Below are 21,304 nucleotides of genomic sequence, written 5' to 3' on the forward strand. Positions count from 1 at the left end.
TCCAGTTCATCCAAAGAGGCGTTTCACACTATTAAGCTTCTCCAAGTCACCGCCGCCGTATTCACGTCTCGAAGCCACTCGTCGTGATTCGAAATACCAGTTAGAACTGTGAGCCGAACGCAAATACACAGCTTACAGCTTGAATCCGGCGCAGCGGTTGTTGGAATAGTATTTTGTGAATCACTTATAGGAGTGTTATAGTGTGACAGAAGTTACGTCAAAAAAATTGCGGGAAAATCCAAACTTTTGACGTTTATGGTAGAAATTGCAAATTACGTTGACCAATTGCCAATTATATCTTAATTTTAGTTCTCAGCTGATCAATATTAACCGGAAGCTTTATTTGTTATGACGGATTTGTGTCTGGGTTAAAAATTTAAACTTCCCAAAAGTTTAATATACACACCGCCGCTGTGCAATACCTATACCGGTTCGGTTGGAGTTAGCGGTTCCGCGAATTTCATGAATCAGTTTATACTTATTTCGTTTAGGTCTGAATAAAAAAAAATAAATAAATAAAATGTCGTTGCTAACATGAGTGTTGTTGTTGACGTTTGTTGTATTTTGTATTGTCTTTTGTTTTATTTGGAATCACGGTGAGAACCTGTTAGATATGACTAGTTACCTGCTACGCCTGGTAAAGTTTAATTGTTTGTGTTATTTTCTTTGAGAAAAAAAAAGAATTAAATAAGTCACCCACTTTGGCCTGTCAAATTTATGTCTTGCTGCAATTCTGTTTGTCAATTTAATGTTTATATCTGTCAAATTAAAAGAAAACGCAAGTGTATTAACCTGAAAAGAGTGTATAGTGACTAATTGGTCGACATTAACCAATATTTCTTGACCAGTGTAATAAAACAAAAAATAAAAAAAATATTAAAGAAGAATCAAAAAGTCAAGAAAAAAAAAATTTTTTTTCAGTGTAGTGGTTAGAGTTTGAATAATTTTATATTATATTGCCATATCAGATATTAAAATAAAACCGTCAAAATAGCTCCCAAAAATTATTATCATCGAATGCATCTGCCTACCGGTACAACGACGGCAGTCTACACTGGCTCCACTGCCGGACCGGTAACTTCGACATCGTCCGTATCATCGGCGGCAGATTGGAGTGGTCAGTCCAGTGGCGGTGGTATTTATAATAAGGGGGGAATGATTGACCCCCCAAGCAATAATAGTGGCAGTAGTTCACCGCCTTCATCATCACAAGAGCTTTGGTGGACGGAACGATTGATATTGGATGCTCAACAGGAGTATCCTGGTGAATTGGGTGAGTTCTCAAGAAATGGAGAGATTTTATGAGTTTGGCTATATTTTTCTATGATGGAACATTTTGAAAATTTCTTATGCCTATACAACACGTCGGTATTGACAAGTGATATCAGTATCAGTATCAAGTAAATGTTTTGTAAAAATGCGAGAATTTCTATCTAATTATCAAATTTAAAAAACAATTTAATTATCTGTCACTAAACGATTTTAAAGTGATTCGTATTGAAATTCTTCTATTTTTCAAGTGCACGGAATTGGAAGTTATTTTGAAAATTATACAAGATGAGTTTAATAGCCTGTTTTCACTAGAGTCCGAATGAGGAAATTTCCTAAATTTTCTCATTTCGAATGTCAAATCGCATAGGAAAAAAATTATATTTTAAAATTTGAACATACCTAATTTGCGAAATTATCTCATTTGGACTCTAGTGAAAACAGGTTATATCTAACTTTTTAGAACATTTTCTTGAGATCGAACTCCATAAAACCTACTCTGAAAAGTGAGAAAAAAGCTTGATCTCTTGACCCATTATGATCGTTATTTTATGTTTCGATACTATATCCCAAAGGTGAAGTCACTCTTATTAGCAAAACGAATTTTCATTAAATTTGTGTGTGTTCAGATATTGCCGCGAATTAACTAACTTGGGAATTTAATTTGAAAATAACAGTGAAATAAAACTATAACAAATAATGTTATCAGAAGAAATAAAATATACATACAACATTTAAGCCGATATTTAAATATAATTTTTTGAGACTTTTTCACTTTTATTATAAAGAAGCATTAAAATAAGGCTGACATTTTCAAACAAAATGCTCAAATCTCAATTAATTTTTATAGTAAGTTGTTCCTGCAAAATTGGTTTGGAAGGTTTTTTTTTTTAAATTGTTAGGTAGCCAGGACGTGTTATTGTTCCTGTTGAATGTCAGTAAAATTTCAATTTTTTATTCAAGTGCCATTTCACTGTCAATAAGATGGAACATTTGCAACATTTTTCGATCTTTACCGGTTTCAAACGGGTAGCGTTCATGTCATGGAAAGTTGAACAGCGCTATTGATCAACACGTCCTCATTTGATCCACTTTGATGATCAAGCGTGTTTATTATCACAACTTAACATAATGTGGACGCAGCTTAAAAATAAAGTTTTTGTAGAAAATTTTGTTTGGAGAGTTTGCCGTGCGGCGAAGCTTTTCGACTCGTGTGAACGTAAGTCGCAGGCGACTAAAGTGACATTCCCTATAGAAAAATCCAAGTCGACCGACATATCGTGCGGCTAAAATAGACTCGTGTAAAGTCGGCATTAGCGCTAGTTTGCCAATTAGGTACACAAGCTTATGAAAAATTAGTGCGTTCAGCTAATTTTCTAGTTGGATGTCTAAGAGCTGAAGTGAACCAAGTCACAAAAGCGAATCCGGAGCTATATCGAGTTTAAGTAAATACGTTTCCATTGAATCTTATGGTGAATATTTTTTGTTTTTCGAACAAAATGACAATTTTGGATCAAACTAATGAAAGACGTTAGTAGAGTCAAACCTTGCCTAGATTTTGGCACTAGATTTGAATTTTTTTCTTCTTTTGACTTGGTAGGTTTCAGCTGTGAAACCTCCAGTCTCTACTAACAATTTTGCTTCTATAATGCTTTACAGAAGCAAAAATTGCATCTGTAAAGCTTTATAGAAAAAAAAATTGTTTGTCGGGGTTATTAGTCGGCTTCCATTAGATATGTGAAATACTCATGAGTATAATTAAGTACTCTTCTCCCCCAGTAGATGGGAATAGAATAGTGGTTTCATTGAAATAGCGATCTATTTAAAATCGTATTTGTATTTAGTCCTTAGTAAGTCAGTAAAATGTAAATATTCATGGTGTTTTTTTAACCTGTAAAAATATCATGTCTGCTCCAGAGAGTTTTTTAAGAATAATAATATTAGTTTTAAGGTTAACATTATCTATCCGATAGTACAATAAATATAGCGCAATGTGCTGCTTTTTTTTCAAAAGTGGTATTATTACAATTTTACTATTAATAGTCGTGTGCCTTTGGAAGTAGACTACACATGAATTATTGAGTTCGAACAATATGCTGGTAAAGTACTCATGAGTAGATCATCTAGAATATTTACTACTAGATCTACACATGATCTTTTGTCCTAGTAGAAGGATATTGCATTGAATTCGTTGAAAATAAAGTAATTGCGAGTTTTTTACTACCTCCATTTGGGAGCCCTATTAACAATTTTTCTTCTATAATGCTTTACAGAAGCAACAATTGCATCTGTAAAGCTTTATAGAACCAAAATTGTTTGTCGGGAGTTATACCCAAAGTTGTAATGTGCTAACAAACGAACAACAATTGACGCATTAGAATTAGAAGTTAGCAATATTCGTCTTATAGAAGACATAAGCAGAAATGCCGAAAAGTAGGTGAAACCCTTTTTTCTAGGATGTTATTTGTGCCACCCAACTCTTTTGGTTATTTACGCAAAGTTGCATATGAAAATTAGTTAAAGAATATATGCCCTTAATTATAAAAGTAGACGAAGTAAATTTTGCATTGATTCGATAAAAAACTAACTTAAAATTTTTTTAGAAGGAATTAATTGTATTTCTTTGCTGGAATAATTGAAAGAGTAATAAACAAGTCTATTTATTGTAATTTTGCTTTCAAAAACGGAGTTCAACGGTTAATTTATAATCAGTTTTTTGCAAGTTTAAATTGTTTCTTTTAGCAGTGACCTTTACGAAATACAAAATTTAATGAATTCAAATTCTTTTTTTTTAAAGTGGAGGGCATTTTTCTGGGAGAAAGGTTTTCAATCGGAAAATTTCGTTGAATTCTGAAAAGTTAATCAAATTCCGGGAAATTTTTGATTTGATGATAAGGTTGTATTTTGCTTAAACCCAAAGTAAGTTTAGATAAGCTTAAAAAATACAATTTTTTATAGGCTTGTATATTTTTGGAACTATGGACATTTCTTTTTATTTTTTTGAATAATGAAAAAGGCATTTTCTTCGTTGAGTGAGGACAAAATTGAAGAACTTATAAGTAAATAATTAAAATTCTTCTCTTTGCATTTAAGACTGAAATCCAACAAGAATGAATAGCAAATTCTCATGAGCAATTTTTTTTTTTTAATTTTTGAACAAAGAAAAAAACCTCAAACACTTGCTGATCTTATTGTTCTATATAAAAAAAAAAAAAAATAAGTATGTTAACCTAACATCCGGTATGTTCCATTTCGATAGCATTTAAATACCAACGATAAGACTATTTTAGTAACTTTTTCTTGAATTGTCAGCAAAAAATGAAACATAATTTGGTGGCTTTAGGTTATGAAATATCAAAACTACAAATTTAAAATGGTGTTCCAGTGGCGGTTCGATTAATTAATCATAAAAAAACATAGACCCCCACACCCCACATCGTGCTATCAAACATAAATTACAAAAATTGATTGAATTGACAGAGATAATCGAAAATATTCGTGGCAAGTTGAATCTTTGAAAAGTCTTTCTTTTATTATTTTTGAAGGCAAATACAAAAAAGGATTGCTTACAAACAAGTTGAGCCCAAAACTTTACAAATATGACTACCACTGTCTTTCAACAAATATTGTGGTTTTGTACAATAACATGCCCTTTCCGACAATGTGTCGTAAGCGCTAAAAAATAGCGAGGTATAAACAACATTTATTTGTATTTTTTTTTTTTTTTTTTTTAATTTTGAGAGTGAAAAGCATCTTTGTTTCATAATTTTATCATCAATTGTCCAAGAAATCATTAAAATTAATATCGGCTTAATAAAGGCTAAAAACGATAAGCAATAGAAATTTTGCTTTAAGATCTGTTGTCGTTTACAAAAAATGACTTAGGTACTATAAAATGGAAGGAAGTTACTTCTTCTAGGAAGGTGGATTAGCACATATTCAAAGTCCAAGGTACTCCTAAAAAATTGAAGAAATTATAACCGTGTTGGTTGGTATTGGATAATATCAATAACTTAAATAAAAAAAGAATAAGGCCCGTATTCTTCAGGTGCTCATAGCATGAGTGGTTGATAAGCCTTTTCACCACAGACCACACTATTCTGTTATGATCCCTAACTTTTAAAAAATAAAAAACTATTAAAACCTAATTAGCTTTTTAGTTTATGTGCGCTGAGGGAATACCAACCTAAATCTAGTTATATCTAAGATAATCTAGTTCATAGGTAACTTATACTATGTATCTATCTTTTTCAATAATTAAGTTTCAGAAGTTCACACCACAAATGGTATAGTTTAGTTTGATAGCTTCTTAGAACACATGCTGAAAGAGAATACAGTCAGTTGTATTTGCTTATACTTAACAAAATTGTCCATAAATTATTAAAAAAAAAATATAATTTTTTCCAAATTTAATGGGAATTGATTAGGAGAATAAACTTTTTAAATAAATTTTATTTTACTTAATTCTATTCAAAAGCATTCTCTAATAAATTATCAGTTTTGAAACAAAATATTCCATTTCTTCAAATTTGGCAATAAACCTTAAATTTGATTAGCTAGTACTTTTTCGTTGTATCAATTTTTTTTCCATTACATTTGCAAAATTTTTATAGCCAACCAAAGCAAGAAAATATTTGTATCAGTTATAAAACAAAGATCTTCACTTACTTCATAATGTAGTACGTACCTTTCTAGTAAATTCAGATGAATCAAATATTTGGTAAATTTCTTTCTCAAAAAAAAAAAAAAAAAATTATCAGTAATTTCAAAATATTACGAAATTATGATACCCAAAAATGTTGTTCAATATATGTACATTAAAATCATGTAACAATAAATATTCAAACTCTTAAAACAAGTTATATCTATTCATACATACATTACGAGCATCAACAAAGCTTCTAAAATTTAGTTGACGGCTTCCGTGGCAAGTTATAGTAACAAAAAAAAAATTCCAATTATACATATTCAAAAGATGTGGTTTTTCATTTTGCATAATAAAATTGAGGCCAAAAACCTATTGACATATCTTGTTTGTTTATTTTTTTTTTTTTATAATGGATTATTTCTATAAATAAAAAAATAATTTTTATTCATTTTCTTTTAATGTGCCGCTACTGAAATTGAAATTTAAATAGTTTCTTTTTAGGGTAAATTGATATCATTATTTTCTGCGTACTCGAGAGTTCATAGAGTTTTTCTTAAACGAAAGCGAGTCATTGTGTTATTTTAGTTTCACGAGATCGGTCAAGAAAAATGATAAACAAAAGTGCCTTCGGATCATTTAAGGAATAGTTATAGTTTTTTTTTTTTTGAACATAACTTGAGCGCGTAAAAATGCAAATGAAAAAAAAATTAAATTTTGAAGTTTTTAAAAGTGCACCAATATTTCAATTGAATCTCTTCAAAAGTTATCCTTTCAACTTTGTATTTTAATTCCAATTCGATCATGTTCTAATAACAAACACAACAACTGAAGACGATACAAAATTCCTCTGTGAATTAACATAAATTTATCTTTCAACTTAAAATTATACCAAACGATCAAAATTTTTATTTTTATTTACATCCAAAAGAATGTTCACTGTCAGAAGTCATGATTTATGTGATAAAATTTTTATGGTAAGAAGATAAATACAAAATTCTTGCATTTATTCAGTAATTATAGCTCAACTCTGTTAAATACTTTGAAATTCAATATGTTTCTACGTATACATTTTGTTACCGACGCCGTCGGCGCGCCGACGGGATCAGTAAATATTTTGCAGGTTATGTAAACCCTTGAAGAAAGAGTATCAGTTTCGACAAAAACATATTTTGTACTGCGAAAAATGCAATTTCATTTCCTATATTTGACTCAACCAATACATTTCTGAAAGGTTAAATCCTCTGAATTCACTTGTTAGTAGAAAAGGTAATTTTTGGTAATTTCAATTCTGTACTTAAACTTGAATTCATTTCAAGGTCTTCTATTGAACTTGCTATTTACCATTATGACAAAAAAGCTACTTGTAGATCAAGATTTTCGTTGATTGACTTAATCCTGTTCTTCTTTTCATCAAAGGGTTGATTGTTCAGGAGCTTGTTAAAGTATGCGAAGCGACGGTAACTTGATGGTTGTTTAAGGCTGAATTGATGCCTTGATGAATCTTCCTGATGGGCTGCAGTGTGTAGTGTAATTCTCTTGAAAGCCGAACTGAATGCAAGGCAAATGACCTTGTTAAAAAATTGATTGCAACACTAAGAAAGTTCCTTGATTGCCACAAACTTGGCTTAAAAAAGCATTAACTTGTAATAGCTCAAGTCTCGAAAAAATCATGCATCTCAAAGAGATGGAAACTAGACTAGAAATTATCAAAATGGTTGCAGCGGATGAAAAGATACGGCATTCCCAAGAACTTTTGGTTAACTGCATTGTTTGCAATGGCAACATGGCGTAACTTTTGAGCAGTTAACCATTGGAACTTCTTTAATGTGTTTGTCTTGACGAAATGTGGAGTACTTACGGAATTTCTTTTTGTTGGACGACGGCCAAGCTTTGAATTTGGATGTTGGATTTGGTCTTTACAAGCTAATAAATGGAGACCATATTCTGATGAATTAAGTATTGGGTAACTCTCAGCTGGTATAGTTGTTTTTTATACACAAAAAAAATGTGTTGTAGAAATCGCAATGAATTCGACCCGATAACCAAAGTTGTCAATTTAATTAAGAAATGGTTGTGGATTTGATCACCAAATCGTATATTTAACGACTTGGTTTTGGTGATAGAATCCACAACACCTGTTATTATTTTTATTATTTAGTGATCCAAATCCAAATCAATCCATAACCAACTGGTTGTCTGGTCGATTTCTTTGTTATTCTACAACACATTTTTTGGGTATAAGGACCGTTATTAAAATTAAACATCGAACTGCTTCAACTAAAGTTTCAGATTGTGTTCCAAAAAAGTTGCTTTGCTTTAATCAAGCAGGTCTTAAAGCGTCTTCTGGGTTTTGTATTTAGTCAAGTAGGTAATGCACGAATGCATGTGCATTAAAGGTTCTTGAATATTTGTTTTGGATAACTTTCATTCTAAAAACAGATCCCAGAATGAAAATGAATCAATATTTAGAATTATATTTGTTGATTTAGCTCGCTTTCTTTTTTTGTCCGAAAATGTACAATTTTGTTAAAATTTTATTGAACTCATCAGTTACACATTCATTCCCAAAACAAATCGGGAACCAATGACAACTACAACGTAAAATAGCGCACTTTGCGTACCTACATTATTTCTCCAGAAGCGCAAATTTTGTAGAAGCGCACTGTAGCCGTTCTGACTAGGGTTCCCAACCGTACTATAATATATAGTAGCTGCGTTTCTTTGGAAATATTTATCTACTTTTTAGAACTTAAAACTACTTTGAATTACTTTTGCTATACTGAAAAAGTAGTTCAAAGCAGCTTTAAGTACTAAAAAGTAGATAAATATTTCCAAAGGAACGCAGCTAGTATTGTACTATATTTGAGCTTTACGTACTATATACTGTTGAAGAAATATATAGTACGCAAAAATACTATATTTTAATGAGGCGAACGAAATTAATAACAAAAATATTTCTTATGTTGATTGAACTTTATTGCTTTATATTTTCCATGTATCTTAACTCTCCTAAGCCTAGCCTACTAAAGCCGTGTGTCGATTAAGTTAGTATTTGGGTTAAAGTTTTTATCTTCGTTAAATTTAAGCTTTCTCTACAGGAGAATACATGTAAACCTGTTTTATTCACCATCATGCTAGTGTCAAAATTTAACCAAGGTTAAAATTAAAACACCTCCCAAATGTTTTTTTAAGATATCACACTACACATAAAAAGGTAATATCTTCCGATCTTATGCTTTGACAATTTGGCGACCAATGTCAGTTTGAATAAAAGTGACAGCTACCGTTATTCTTAATTGTTTTAAATTACCGATGAAACGCACACAACTAATTTTTTAACAATTATTGACCATTTTTCGACAGGAAACACAAGGGAAACTTGTTACTTTTCAATTTATAATTTTTTCAAATGACATTTTATAATCAAAAACAAATTTCCTGTTACTCCGATTGATATATATAAAAATTAAACGCCGACCTGACAAACAAATTTTGACAATGTTTGTAATTGGGCAGGTTCAGAAACGTTAGGGACTATATATTTAGGTAATTTCTCGTTCTCTGATTGGTCAACTGTCAAAAAAAATCCTTCCAATTTAGGTAATTTTATTGGAAATCTGACTGGAAAGTTAGGCAAGAAAATTCTCCCTAAAAATTTAGGAAAGTTTTTTTTGTCAACATGACAGCTGATTGTTTTTAATTCTAGAATTATGTTAGCAAAATTGTATCTATTTATGTGAAAAACGAGTAAAAAGTGCATTATCGGTTATAATTAAAATTATTTATTTATTAAAGTTAAGTGAAATTTGGTTTCTGCCCCATGCGATCTATAAAATTATTCAATAATTTTAGAAGTTTGACAATAACATCAGATCCAAACAAATTTAGTCAATTTACTCAAATCTCCGTTCAGAAGATGACGTTATACCTAAATATCTAGTCCCTAATATTTCCTGAACGTGCCCATTACCATTATTATGTGTACTGTGATCAGATATTCCATTTCTGCTAAAATTGAAATTGAAATATTGAATGTGAAAAACATTATGATAATTTTTTGTCTACAAAAAACTTTTGAATAATGCAATAAGTGCAAAAAATACAGGTTTTACAAACATTAATATGCAAAAACTTAAACAAAAATTCCTTGACTTCTTTATGTTCTTATAAATACTATATTTGCTTGGAAAGTACTATATTTTTTTACGGTTTTTCTTCAAAATACTATAATCGGCACCAAAAATGTTGGGAACCCTAGTTCTGACTGAGGTGAATCTAGTTGGTTATGATGTTTAATCGTTCACTGAAGTTTAGTAGATTGTGAGTCTAGTTTGAGGTACGATTAAGAGGGTCTATCTCTTCAAGGACTTAACCAGAAAGCGTAACATCGTGTAATGTTAAAAGATTTTTGCTGGATCAAAGTTCAAATTCTTCATGGAAAACCGACTTCTGATTCAGCTTCAGATTAATATGCATACTTTGTAGAATAAACTTACCTTGAAATAGTTTAAGTTAATTCAGCACAAGATGGTCCTTATGAATAGATACTGAGTTCTTATGAATGAAATAACAATAAATTATTCACACACTAAAATTAAGAACAAAAAAAATCCAACGAAACAGTTTGGAAGCTTAAAATTGAAAGACAAGCATAAATGAAATAACGAAATGTGGATCGAAGTGTGTCCTCCTCATATTAATGTTCAATAGAGGAGCACTAAAAAATCAATAGGTATATCATTGTGCATTGTGAACACTGATTCATATATCAAATATCACCAAAAATCAAAGTCAAGAAAAAGTATTTTTATTGTTCCAAAAATATCAGATTCTGTTTATTTCTTCTTCACTGATTTTTTTTCAACATGCGATAAATTTTGCACACATAAGAGAAAGGAAAAATAGGATATAATACACACTTAAAGCAGGAGAATAATAAGCTTGGGAAAAATATTAATGAAGCCACATATAAGCTAACACAAAAAAAAAGGATCAATAACAGTATCATATCAATATCAATTTCATGTCGTGTGATCAGCAACCCGGTTATGTTTTTGGATTCACGCGCCAGATTATTTTTTTGTGGGTTAGCAAGCAAACATGAAGATGGTAAAAGAAGAAAAAAACAAAAATAGTTTGCAAAAGGAATTCATGACAAAACAAAGACTAAAAAGTTATCACGTCCTTGTTCTAATATTTAAAATTGAATTACTAAAAGCAATACAAAATTTATTGAACTTCTTCTTCTTTGGCTGATGATTGTTATGATCTCTGTTAGTATCACAGCTTCCTGACTTCATAACTTCATCCTATAAGGCTCCATTAGTATGGTGTTCGTCGTCAATTCCCTACCTTTCGAACCGCATGTAAACTAAACGAAAAACTGTTCTTCAGTTTCAAAAGTCTTATTTAATCATAGAAGATAGCCAGCTCACAATTTTGCTTGCTTTACAGAAGCAGCACTAAACTAAACACAAAAACTGTCCTTCAGTTTCAAAAACCTTATTTTTTGATAGAAAATACCTAACTCACAATTTTGCTTGTATAAGACTTTACAGAAGCAGCAGAAGTATCTGTAAAGCTTTATAGAAGCAAAGTTTCCCGTCAGTTCATTAATTTCCCAAATTGTTGACTTTGTCTTCTACCATAACCAAACTAATTAATATAATATTTTCATATTTTCAGTTCGAACGGGTAGTCCTTATTTCCTTTGCTCCGCCTTGCCCACCCATTGGAGATCCAATAAAACACTTCCGCTGGCCTTCAAAGTGGTTGCTCTAGTCGATGTCGGTGACGGCACAATAGTGACGATACGTGCTGGTAACGACGAAAACTATTGTGCCGAACTAAGAAATTGTACAGCGGTAATGAAGAATCAAGTTGCCAAATTCAATGACCTGCGTTTTGTCGGACGAAGTGGACGAGGTAAGTCTTCTTTAACAAGCTTAAAAAAAAAAATTCTACCTTTTGCCATATGTGATGGCATGCGCCAAGACAGACCATCATCTTCGTCATCATTCATTTGCTGGGTTAATTATCTCATTTTTATATTTGCATTGTTTATACGCCTGATGCCACCATATTCTTACTTCGAAACATTTGTTTCATTTTAAGAATATATTGTAGGAGAGTTAAGAACTGGAAGAACTGGTGCGTAATTGCACAAACACAAAAGAATAAGAGCAGAAGTCATCTCCACATTTGTTCGATGAACTGCTTCTGGCGATCATGCAATTTCTTCCTTACTTTTGACGAAACGCATAACAGCAGTTCGTATATAATTCTGACACGCAAACGACAATATAATCAATTTTTTTTTAAATGCATTTCTGACTTCCAGTCGTACTTGGGGAAATGAGGTGGGCGTGATTGTGCGCATGCGCACTGTGTTGAGCTTGCTTATTTCACACGCACTTGTAATTATTTGTTTAAGGCACTTCGAACTTATACTGTGACAACTCGTGGCAACTCTTTATCATTATAAGAGTAGGTTTATATCTGTGACTATGAGTGTACCTTATTCAGTTGAAGTTTTGTGTAATTTTTATGACATTGATGATTATACGTCATTGTTTTTTGTCTAAATTTGCTTATCATCAGAAGTAATATCAATTCCGCTAAAATTTAATTTTATTAACCATTGATTCATCTCAGTTTTTGAAGTGACTCAGAGTTAAGAGAGTCAATGATTAAATTAAAATCCCCCGCACTTGTGCGTTGTTAATAATAAAATGAGTGATGTGTATATATCAAGTTATTTCGGTTTAATTTAGTAGATGCAAAGTGGCAAATAATGTAGCTTGAACAGAGTTCTGCAGAATTTTTTTTTCTGTGCGATAACCGTGCTATTAGCTGTTTCTTAAGAGTTTAGTATTCTAACCACAACGATGAAAAACTTTCAGGAAAAGAAAATATATAAATTATAAGTACATAGATGGCTTAGAAATAGTGATATAAAACTTTCACGAAGGAAATTTTCCAATAAGATATTAGATACTCCTCTTTTCAAGAACAATATTGAAATAGAAAAATGATAGAGTATCATTCTTCCGTCCTTTTTTGATCTAAAAACTTCAGAAAGCTCTCAGTGTCATCGGGTACATAAAGCATTCTTCACAACTTTTCTAGATGCGTACCAGTTTTTCCAGAATACAAAGATTGAAATGTGTTTGTAAATAAGTAGGATATCGTAAATTAAAATAAGAAACAAATTCACAGACAACACACAGTCCTATGGCCGCCAGAGCCGTACGTTGAGTTGCCGGGGCCTCCTGGACAAGACTTAATTTTGGGGCTCCTTTGGTATTTGAGGGCCCCTTTGATATAGAATGAATAAGAACAAATAAAAAAGTACGTATACGCCCTACTTTATTTTGTTTTGGGGCTCTTGATAATCATTTGCTGGTTACTAAGATTATTCAAGTAATATTTTTTGGGGCCCTAGAATAATATATAATTTTTCTTTCAAAAAACTGATTTATTTTTTAGGGCCCCTGTGAATTTTTTATGTGAAATATTACATATGACACTGAAGAATATAATTTTTCTCTCTTGTGCCCGAAGTGATTTATGTCAAATATCTTATCTGTTTGCTTTCCCTACTAACAATTTTGCTTCTATAATGCTTTACAGAAGCAACAATTGCATCTGTAAAGCTTTATAGAACCAAAATTGTTTTTCGGGTCGTTACTTTTATAATAAGTTGCCTTTTCTGCTTTATCTCCTGTCGGGCCCGTGGTGTGTCAGGGGACCATGGGCACCGCCCCACTTGCCCCAATGGTGTGTACGCCCCTGCCTGTGGTACACCAGCATTTAATTTTTGAATCTTTAAATTTATTTAATTTTAAAACGTTTAAAACCAGGTGATCGCTTATCCACTGATGAAGTAGGTACCTAACTCATCGGTTCTATAAGCAATCTACTCTAATTCTAAACTCTATTTTTTTCATTTTACCATCATCAAATCACCGGTAGACCTGTTGTATCTAACGAAAGCCGAACGTGATGGCCATTGATAATACTTTATTCATCAAGATATTTCTTGACCTGATGATTCATTAGTAAATACTACTATCGCAGAGTTAAAGTCTAAATTATTCATGTGCAAGGGCGCAAGGTGTTTAATGATAGTTTAAAAGACATTTGTGTTTTCGAATTCGAACACAGAGAAAATTCATTTGAATGACTCAGACTGCCCCAACCGTGACAAAAAGATGTCTAACCCGTGATATTAAAAACTTTTTTCTTTAATGTTAGAAGAATGATTTTTATGGTAATTAGAAGCTTCGAATGTTTTGAATAGGAAATTAAAGGATTTATCGAAGCTTTGTTTTGTGTTGCAAGTTATGTCTTGAGTCTTGACATACTCTTAAAAAATTGTGCTGATTGTTTGTAAAAGATTTTGTAGTTGAAACATGGATTTTAAAACCCTTTTTTTAATTCCAGTACGACCATTTGTAAGAGAAATACACTCACTCGAAAAACCTCAAAAATTGGGATTTTTTTGATCCCTAATAATTTTTACTTGCGATATAGGTACCATAGGGCAAGTTTAGGATTCGTAAAAAAAATCGAACTCGAGATACACCGAAAAAAAAAATTGATAATAACAGCTATCAAATTAACATTTTTCAGTGACAAAAGTCGTCCAACAATTAAAATATCAATTTTGATATTTTATCATATCATTTTGACATTTTTTAATTTCAGGTGGAATAGTGAAAATTTCACTTTGACAATTAAAATATCATTTTGACATTTTTTTAAGTTTAAGTGGATAGTGAAAATTTCACTTTGACATTTAAAATGTCAATGTTGACTAGATTTTACGTTTTAGTTTGTTATAATGAAACCTATTTCTTTCCTTTTCATTTTTATTATTTTTATTATTTTAAGAATTTTCTTTCTTTTTTCAAAACATTACTGAAAGGGAATATTCTTTACAAAATAATGGTGATATTATTTTTTCTATTATAGGTGATATAATTGTTTTGTTATTTTCTCCCAAACTATGTGAAGTAAAATCTTAGTGCCGATCAAATTTTCTCAGTAAATCATACATTTTACTTCGAAAAAACACAAAGCGCCTTTAAATTAGTACACATTAAGAATATTTTATTTAATATTTTTCAATAATTTGGAATTAGAAATTGATATGAAAAATTGATAATAAAATATCAAAAAAAATTTCCAAAATGTGACATTTAAATATCATCCTGATAATAAAAATGTTGTTTTAACATTTTAAATATTATAAAACAAATTTAATAGAGCATTTTTGGCTGATATTTAAAAAATGTAAATTTGATATTTAAAAAATGTTAAATTGATATTGGTTTTTTTTTTTCGGTGTAACAATTTTACATGACATTACGATGATGGAGAATGCCAAACAAAGTGGGTCCGGCAATTCTGTCTATCTGTCTGCCTGTCTGTCCGTCTGTCTGTCTGTCTGTCTGTGTGTACCTCGAGCTACCACCTAAACTAATATAGTGATTTCCTTAAAACTTGGTAGTTAACAGTTAATAGTTTTGGGTGATTCCCTAGAGGACAAAATGAAATTTTTTTTAGAACCAAAACTAACGCTACCGGAAATAGAAAAGTTAATTTTTTTCAAAAACGGCTCTAACGATTTTGACTAAAATTTTTGTGTGTAGTGTAGCACATAAAAGCAATTTGGAAATAAAAAAAATATTTTTTGAACCGTTATTAACGGTACCTGCCATAGAATGGTTTTTTTGAATTATGAATTATTAAATTTAAATTATGAATTATGAATTTTAAATTTTTCAAAAAACACATTTTTGAATTTTTAAAAAATATTTCAAAATTTTTTTTTGAAAAATCAATTTTTTGGAAACGGGTTGGTAAAAAATTTTTAAATTCCGTTTTTATGTGTAAATTATTTATTTATTCAAAATGGCATACTAACTTTTTTTTTGAAAAATGTTAGAAATTTTTTATATATAAAAAATATTTTTTTTTAAAAAACGGCTCTAACGATTTTCGAAATTTTTTTTTCTAAAAATTCCTTTTTATACAAGAAATAAAATGGCATACTTAGTTTTTTGTAAAAGATCAATTAAAAATGGTATTTTATTTTTTATAAAAAAAGATTTTACTCTTTTTTCCACTTATGAAATTCCGTGAAAATATCATATACCTTATTTTGTTCAATGAAAAGCTGTAACATTAGAGTAACTTTTACTATAAGAGCAAGTACGTGCGACCCCAGTCGTGCAATTTATTTCTACTAGTGTAGAAAGACGTTATTATGCTCTTATAAAAACACAAAAAAAAAAAAAAGAAAATAATGTAATTTACAAATATTAAAATAATGACCACTGCGGCTTTTCTTTATCAAATAAAAGGTTTCGTAGCTACATAATAAAATAAATGAGTTAAAGTTTCCAAAATTGTACATTTTGCTAGATCCACAACATCATTGTCATAAGGTCGTTCTTTAAGTTTTTTTTTTTCTCCCCCAAAAGACCAAAAACAAAAAAAAGGTTGTTGAAATGACCGACACGCGTCATCAATAAGCGCCTTTCATTCATGTCCCTACTTAGGAATGACTTACTTACAACTGATGATGACTAATTTAGATTAACTGGGTGAAGACCGCTTATAAGAAGAGTTCGTTCATCAAAGAAAAGAAGACATTTTTACTCGACAATGGCATTGCTTTTGATGAATAAAAAGCACAAAGCAATGAAAACCTTTTCGACAAAAAATTGTTTTTTTGTTTTTATGTTTTTTGTGTAAAATTTAGCAGGTCGCTTTCTATATAAAGAGCACAAACCAAACACCGCGCATCGATTATATCGATGAAAAGAAGGATTGTCGAATGGTTGTGTTATAGTTCGGGATGTGATGTTACCACGGATGTAAGGTACAAATTTTTAGCCACAAAGGATGCAAGTATTTATTTCAAAAATGTTTAACCAGTAAATTAACTGTTCCAATTTACTTAGGTTCTATCTTAAATTGAATTTCGTTTTGTTTAAAAGATTACGTGTTTTATTAAATATTTCTATATTTAATAAAACACGTAATATTTCTTCTCAAGAAGAAAAATTGTTCCCTTAAAAAATATTGCCTTGAAACACTTTTAGCTTTTACCAAATTTGTCTTAATATTCCTAAAGTTAAATTAGTTATATGTGTATATCCACTCGGAGTTGTAAAATAAATTATTCCTCCAAACACAACTTTATATCTCAAACTATGACCCCTTACCACCACTGACTCGACTCAGAGTCTGATGGGTATTTTAGATTCGAAATACCAAACTTAAGTGATTTATCTGCGCTGCTTGATATTAATCATAACCACGGGCACACACCGCTTGATGATGGGGACGCTGATGATTCCATTATTATGAAAGAAAGACAACAACCAACACCGCGTATTGAGATGTTTATATGATTAACGGATAAGTAGTTTTGATTTTAGATACTAAAGGTTTGATTTTTTGTAAGTTGTTTTTTTTTTTTCTTGTTTTAGGGCTTATATAAAACGTGCGTGAGCTAAGTAAATTAAAGGTATTAAAGAGATTAGACTTGTACCCATGCTTTCATTAAACTCTTATACATACAAATTATGAGAATTTAGGCTTTCGATAATCAGAAATCTCGAATTTTTATCATTGATGTCCTTAATTAGATCTTCAAGGTGGTTTTGTTTTCATCTCCCTCCCTGTGTTAACCATCGTAGGGTTCTGTCCAAATAATATTGCAAGGACAATTGTATATAATTTTTTTGATCAATTTATAATAATCGAGCGTAGATTTGACAAGAGACGATTTATTGACGCACTAAAAAGGAAGCTATTCAATTCAATGCAAAAATTATGGTTCATTAGTCTTAAACCTCAAGAGGGCTTTAAGAGTGAAGTTGTTCGCTGAAGTACCTACTGAGTAGACTAGTTTACAAGGTTTTTGTTGCCGAAACCAAATTATAGGGGAAGGTGGCCTAAAATGGCCCCCCTAAGGAAAATGTCCTATATCTCGAAAAACAGTAGCATTCAAACTTAAATGCTATATACAATTCAAAGTTTAATATATTACTCTCACATTTTTTTCATTTGCGAGTTGAAAAAGTTCCAAAAAGTATTTAATTTTTTTTAATTTTCAAGACGTCTACAAATTTCACTGATCAAATTTACCCGGGTAAAATGGCACACTGTCCAAACATACGTGATTTTAAATGCAAAATTGAGTCAAAGGGCTTCTTTTCAATTTTCTTGGAACAAGTGGTGCTTAATCCCCCCAGATCTTTCATCGAGTCTATCAAAACCCAGTTCATGTTGGTTGCTCGTCTCGTTTTTGTAGTTTTTGCAACTTTGAGTGTTTTGGATGCTTTTTTCCAGGTTTTTGACGGAATCAAGGGCTTTCCTCAGTCCAGGACTTCCTCTCAGTACATCGTTCATAAATAGCAACTATTTTCACTTAAAAAAAAAATAAAATGTGAAAAAAAATTTAAAATGACATGTGAAATAGGTATGCCATTTTACCCGAGCACTAAGTAGGCCATTTTGCCCATTTTGAGTTTTTTCAATTTAATTTTTAGGTACATCAAAAAATTTAAAATCGTTTTAAACCAACTTATTTCAGTAAATTAATAAGAAATACTTCATGTGTACTAGTGTGGTCCACGTTATAAGGCAAAAAAATAAACCATATAATTCATTAGTTCCCCACGCATTATTTTGCTTCAGACATCAATACCAACACATGCTGAAAGTTTTAGCCCTCTAAAGTAAAAGGAAGAGGGCGCTCATCAGCTTTGCAATATTAGACTTTGTTACCCTTACCTTACCCTTAATATCTGATTATATTGTATTAGGACTTGGCTTGAGGTTGGAATTTGGCTTAAACATGATAAGCACGCATGTTCCCGACAACCATGTAAATGATTTTCATGTTTCTATAATCAATGAAATACGAGCTAGTGACTCAAAACCAAGTCACTAGCTCGTATTTCATTGATTAATTCTGTTTTGTTAACTTTAAGCAAAAAATACTTACAGACGAATTTAAATGAACAAAAATTATTATCTGTGAAAATATCACTTAACTATTGGTTTTTTATGAAAAACTTTACCACATCATAACTTAATCCACTTGATAAATCAAAACAAGAGTTAATTACTAGGCATGAGGACCCAGCTATAACAGCATGTGAGCAAAAACTTTGAGCTTGTTGAGCGCCCACTTACACTTCACCTAAAAAGCTGAAATTTCACGTGTGTAATACAAAACACATATGCAACCAATTTTTGAGTGGGGAACAACGGAAATGTAAAAACCAAAAAATTGGACCACCCTAATGTGTACACACATTAACTTCTTTTTCCAAAATACAATGTTTTTTATACTTTTTTTTTGCAAAAAAAAATTCACAAAATTTTAACGAGTGTACTTTTTGATGTGGATAGAGACAGTTTGACCTGTCAAATTTCAAATAATAGCTTGAAGTTCCTGAAATTTCGTATATGTTGGTTTTGCCAAATAAAGTAAAGAATCGCGTTCATGAAAGTTTCTAATTATTTTCGATTCTACGATTTCTAGCAAGGGGGCCATTTTACCTTGGGGTGCCATTTTAGGCCACTTTCCATTACTTTTCCAAAAGTTTTCTGTGTGCTGAATCCGAAGTTATAAAAATGCAATCAGATCCCGTTTTTAAAAATATATATTTCCGTTAGAAAATCTAAAAGAAAAATATATACTCTTCTAACGGTAGTATTTCAAAAATGGGAGCTCATTGAATATTTCTGACTTCGGATTCGAGTTTAGCCTCCCGAAAAACCTTTCGAAAAATATTTTTTATTCTCGGCAACAAAAAAAACAAAAACTAGTGTTATGAATCATAATATTATAAGTCCAGAAAAGGTAGGAGCTAAGGTCGAAAAAAATGAACTCATACATTTTTAATGATTGGTATTGACGCAGAATTTCCTCTATAGATAATTCGAAGAACCCGAAATCCACCAATTGGTGTTTTTTTTTTAAACCCACAAGATGACAGCTTACATTTATTTTTACCTGAGAGCGTATGTAATCAGTAAAGTAAGATGTTTCTTCATACTAATTTAACATTAAAAAATACTTTTAAATCATGCTTGCTCCAAAATAAAAATTTTCTCGAAAAAAAAAACAATTACATTATTGAGCCGTTATTTTTGAAATTGGTAGGTATATTAGTCCATTTTTTCATGTTTCGAGATATTTAAGGGTTTGCGTTTAAGGTTTTAAAAATATAGCTAAATGTTAGGAAGTTCAGGTGATGCATCTCCGATTCATGAAATGTCTTATTTTAAAATGCAATGAAATTTATCAAAATTCTCAAAGAAAGTTAACGGTTTTCTACCCCCATATGGACTTATACCACTTTCATTAATAATAGAAATTTTAAAAATAATAAAAATTAAATTTAAAAATTAAAAAAAAAATTATACATAAGTCCATTTTTTGTATATAAATTTTTTACTTTAAGTGGATTTTAGTAGGATTAAAAGTAGAAATAAATATTAAAAACAACTTACTTTTATGAATAATCAGGTTTATTAGGAACTGATTTATTTCTTTAGTAAATGAATTAAATCAGGTGTTTTTTTTTATTTGCTGTGATTTTTTTTATTAATTAAAAAATAATCGCCAATAACCAATTCAAAAGAAGGAGGTATTCAATTCGTCTGCATTTTTTTTTTTTTTTATGTTTGTTACCTCATAACTTTGGACGGAGTGAACCAATTTTGATAATTCTTTTTGTGTTGGAAAGCTGGTGCCTGCAATTTCGTTCTTTTTGAACCATAGGAACTATGAGAAAAACCATTTAACCCAGTTTTGGTCCATGGAAGTCAGTTTTGTTTTTTTTTTTTGATAAAAATGATTATTGTTTGTTCTTATAAAATTTCTCATAAAAATAAATTAAAATTATTCTTATACCTATGAACTTTTACCCGATTTTGAAACTGATGTGAGGTGGGCTCCTGGTATTTGTATGATATTCGCTTTGTTTTCTTGACAATTACACATAACAACGCGAAAGCTTTTCTCAAAGTCAGAATAGAAAATTACAGCATGTTTTCACATCAGCTAAACATATACCTAATAAAACAGCCCAACAAATGAATCTGAAACCCATTTTAAAATTTTCTATTTTCATTAAAATCCTATTATTAAAAAAAATGTTCAGTATGTCAGCAATGATTTAATCCTGTTAATGATGGCTCCACAGTCACAAAAAAAAAACAATAATTAGATGTTTTGTATTTGTACCAAACAACACAGGGTTCCAAATTCATTTACACTGTTATGTCAACAACGCGAAAAAATAAAAAAAAATATTCAAAAATTCCCATCGTTCTTTAAAAAAAATCCAATCA

At 30.7% G+C, this 21,304-nt stretch overlaps 1 protein-coding gene across 1 annotated transcript in view; it reads left to right on the plus strand.

Moving 5' to 3' along the window:
* Positions 1-512: 512 nt before the first annotated feature.
* Positions 513-21,304, plus strand: part of LOC129911238 (protein lozenge) — a 43,482-nt gene continuing 22,690 nt past the window's right edge. The window contains exons 1-2 of the mRNA XM_055988968.1: positions 513-1,273; positions 11,603-11,842. Coding sequence (XP_055844943.1) covers positions 1,018-1,273; positions 11,603-11,842 — 496 coding nt within the window. The 5' untranslated portion in view covers positions 513-1,017. The remainder of the gene's footprint in view (positions 1,274-11,602; positions 11,843-21,304) is intronic.

Source organism: Episyrphus balteatus, chromosome 2, assembly GCF_945859705.1.
Source record: "Episyrphus balteatus chromosome 2, idEpiBalt1.1, whole genome shotgun sequence".
Taxonomy (NCBI): Eukaryota; Metazoa; Arthropoda; class Insecta; order Diptera; family Syrphidae; genus Episyrphus; species Episyrphus balteatus.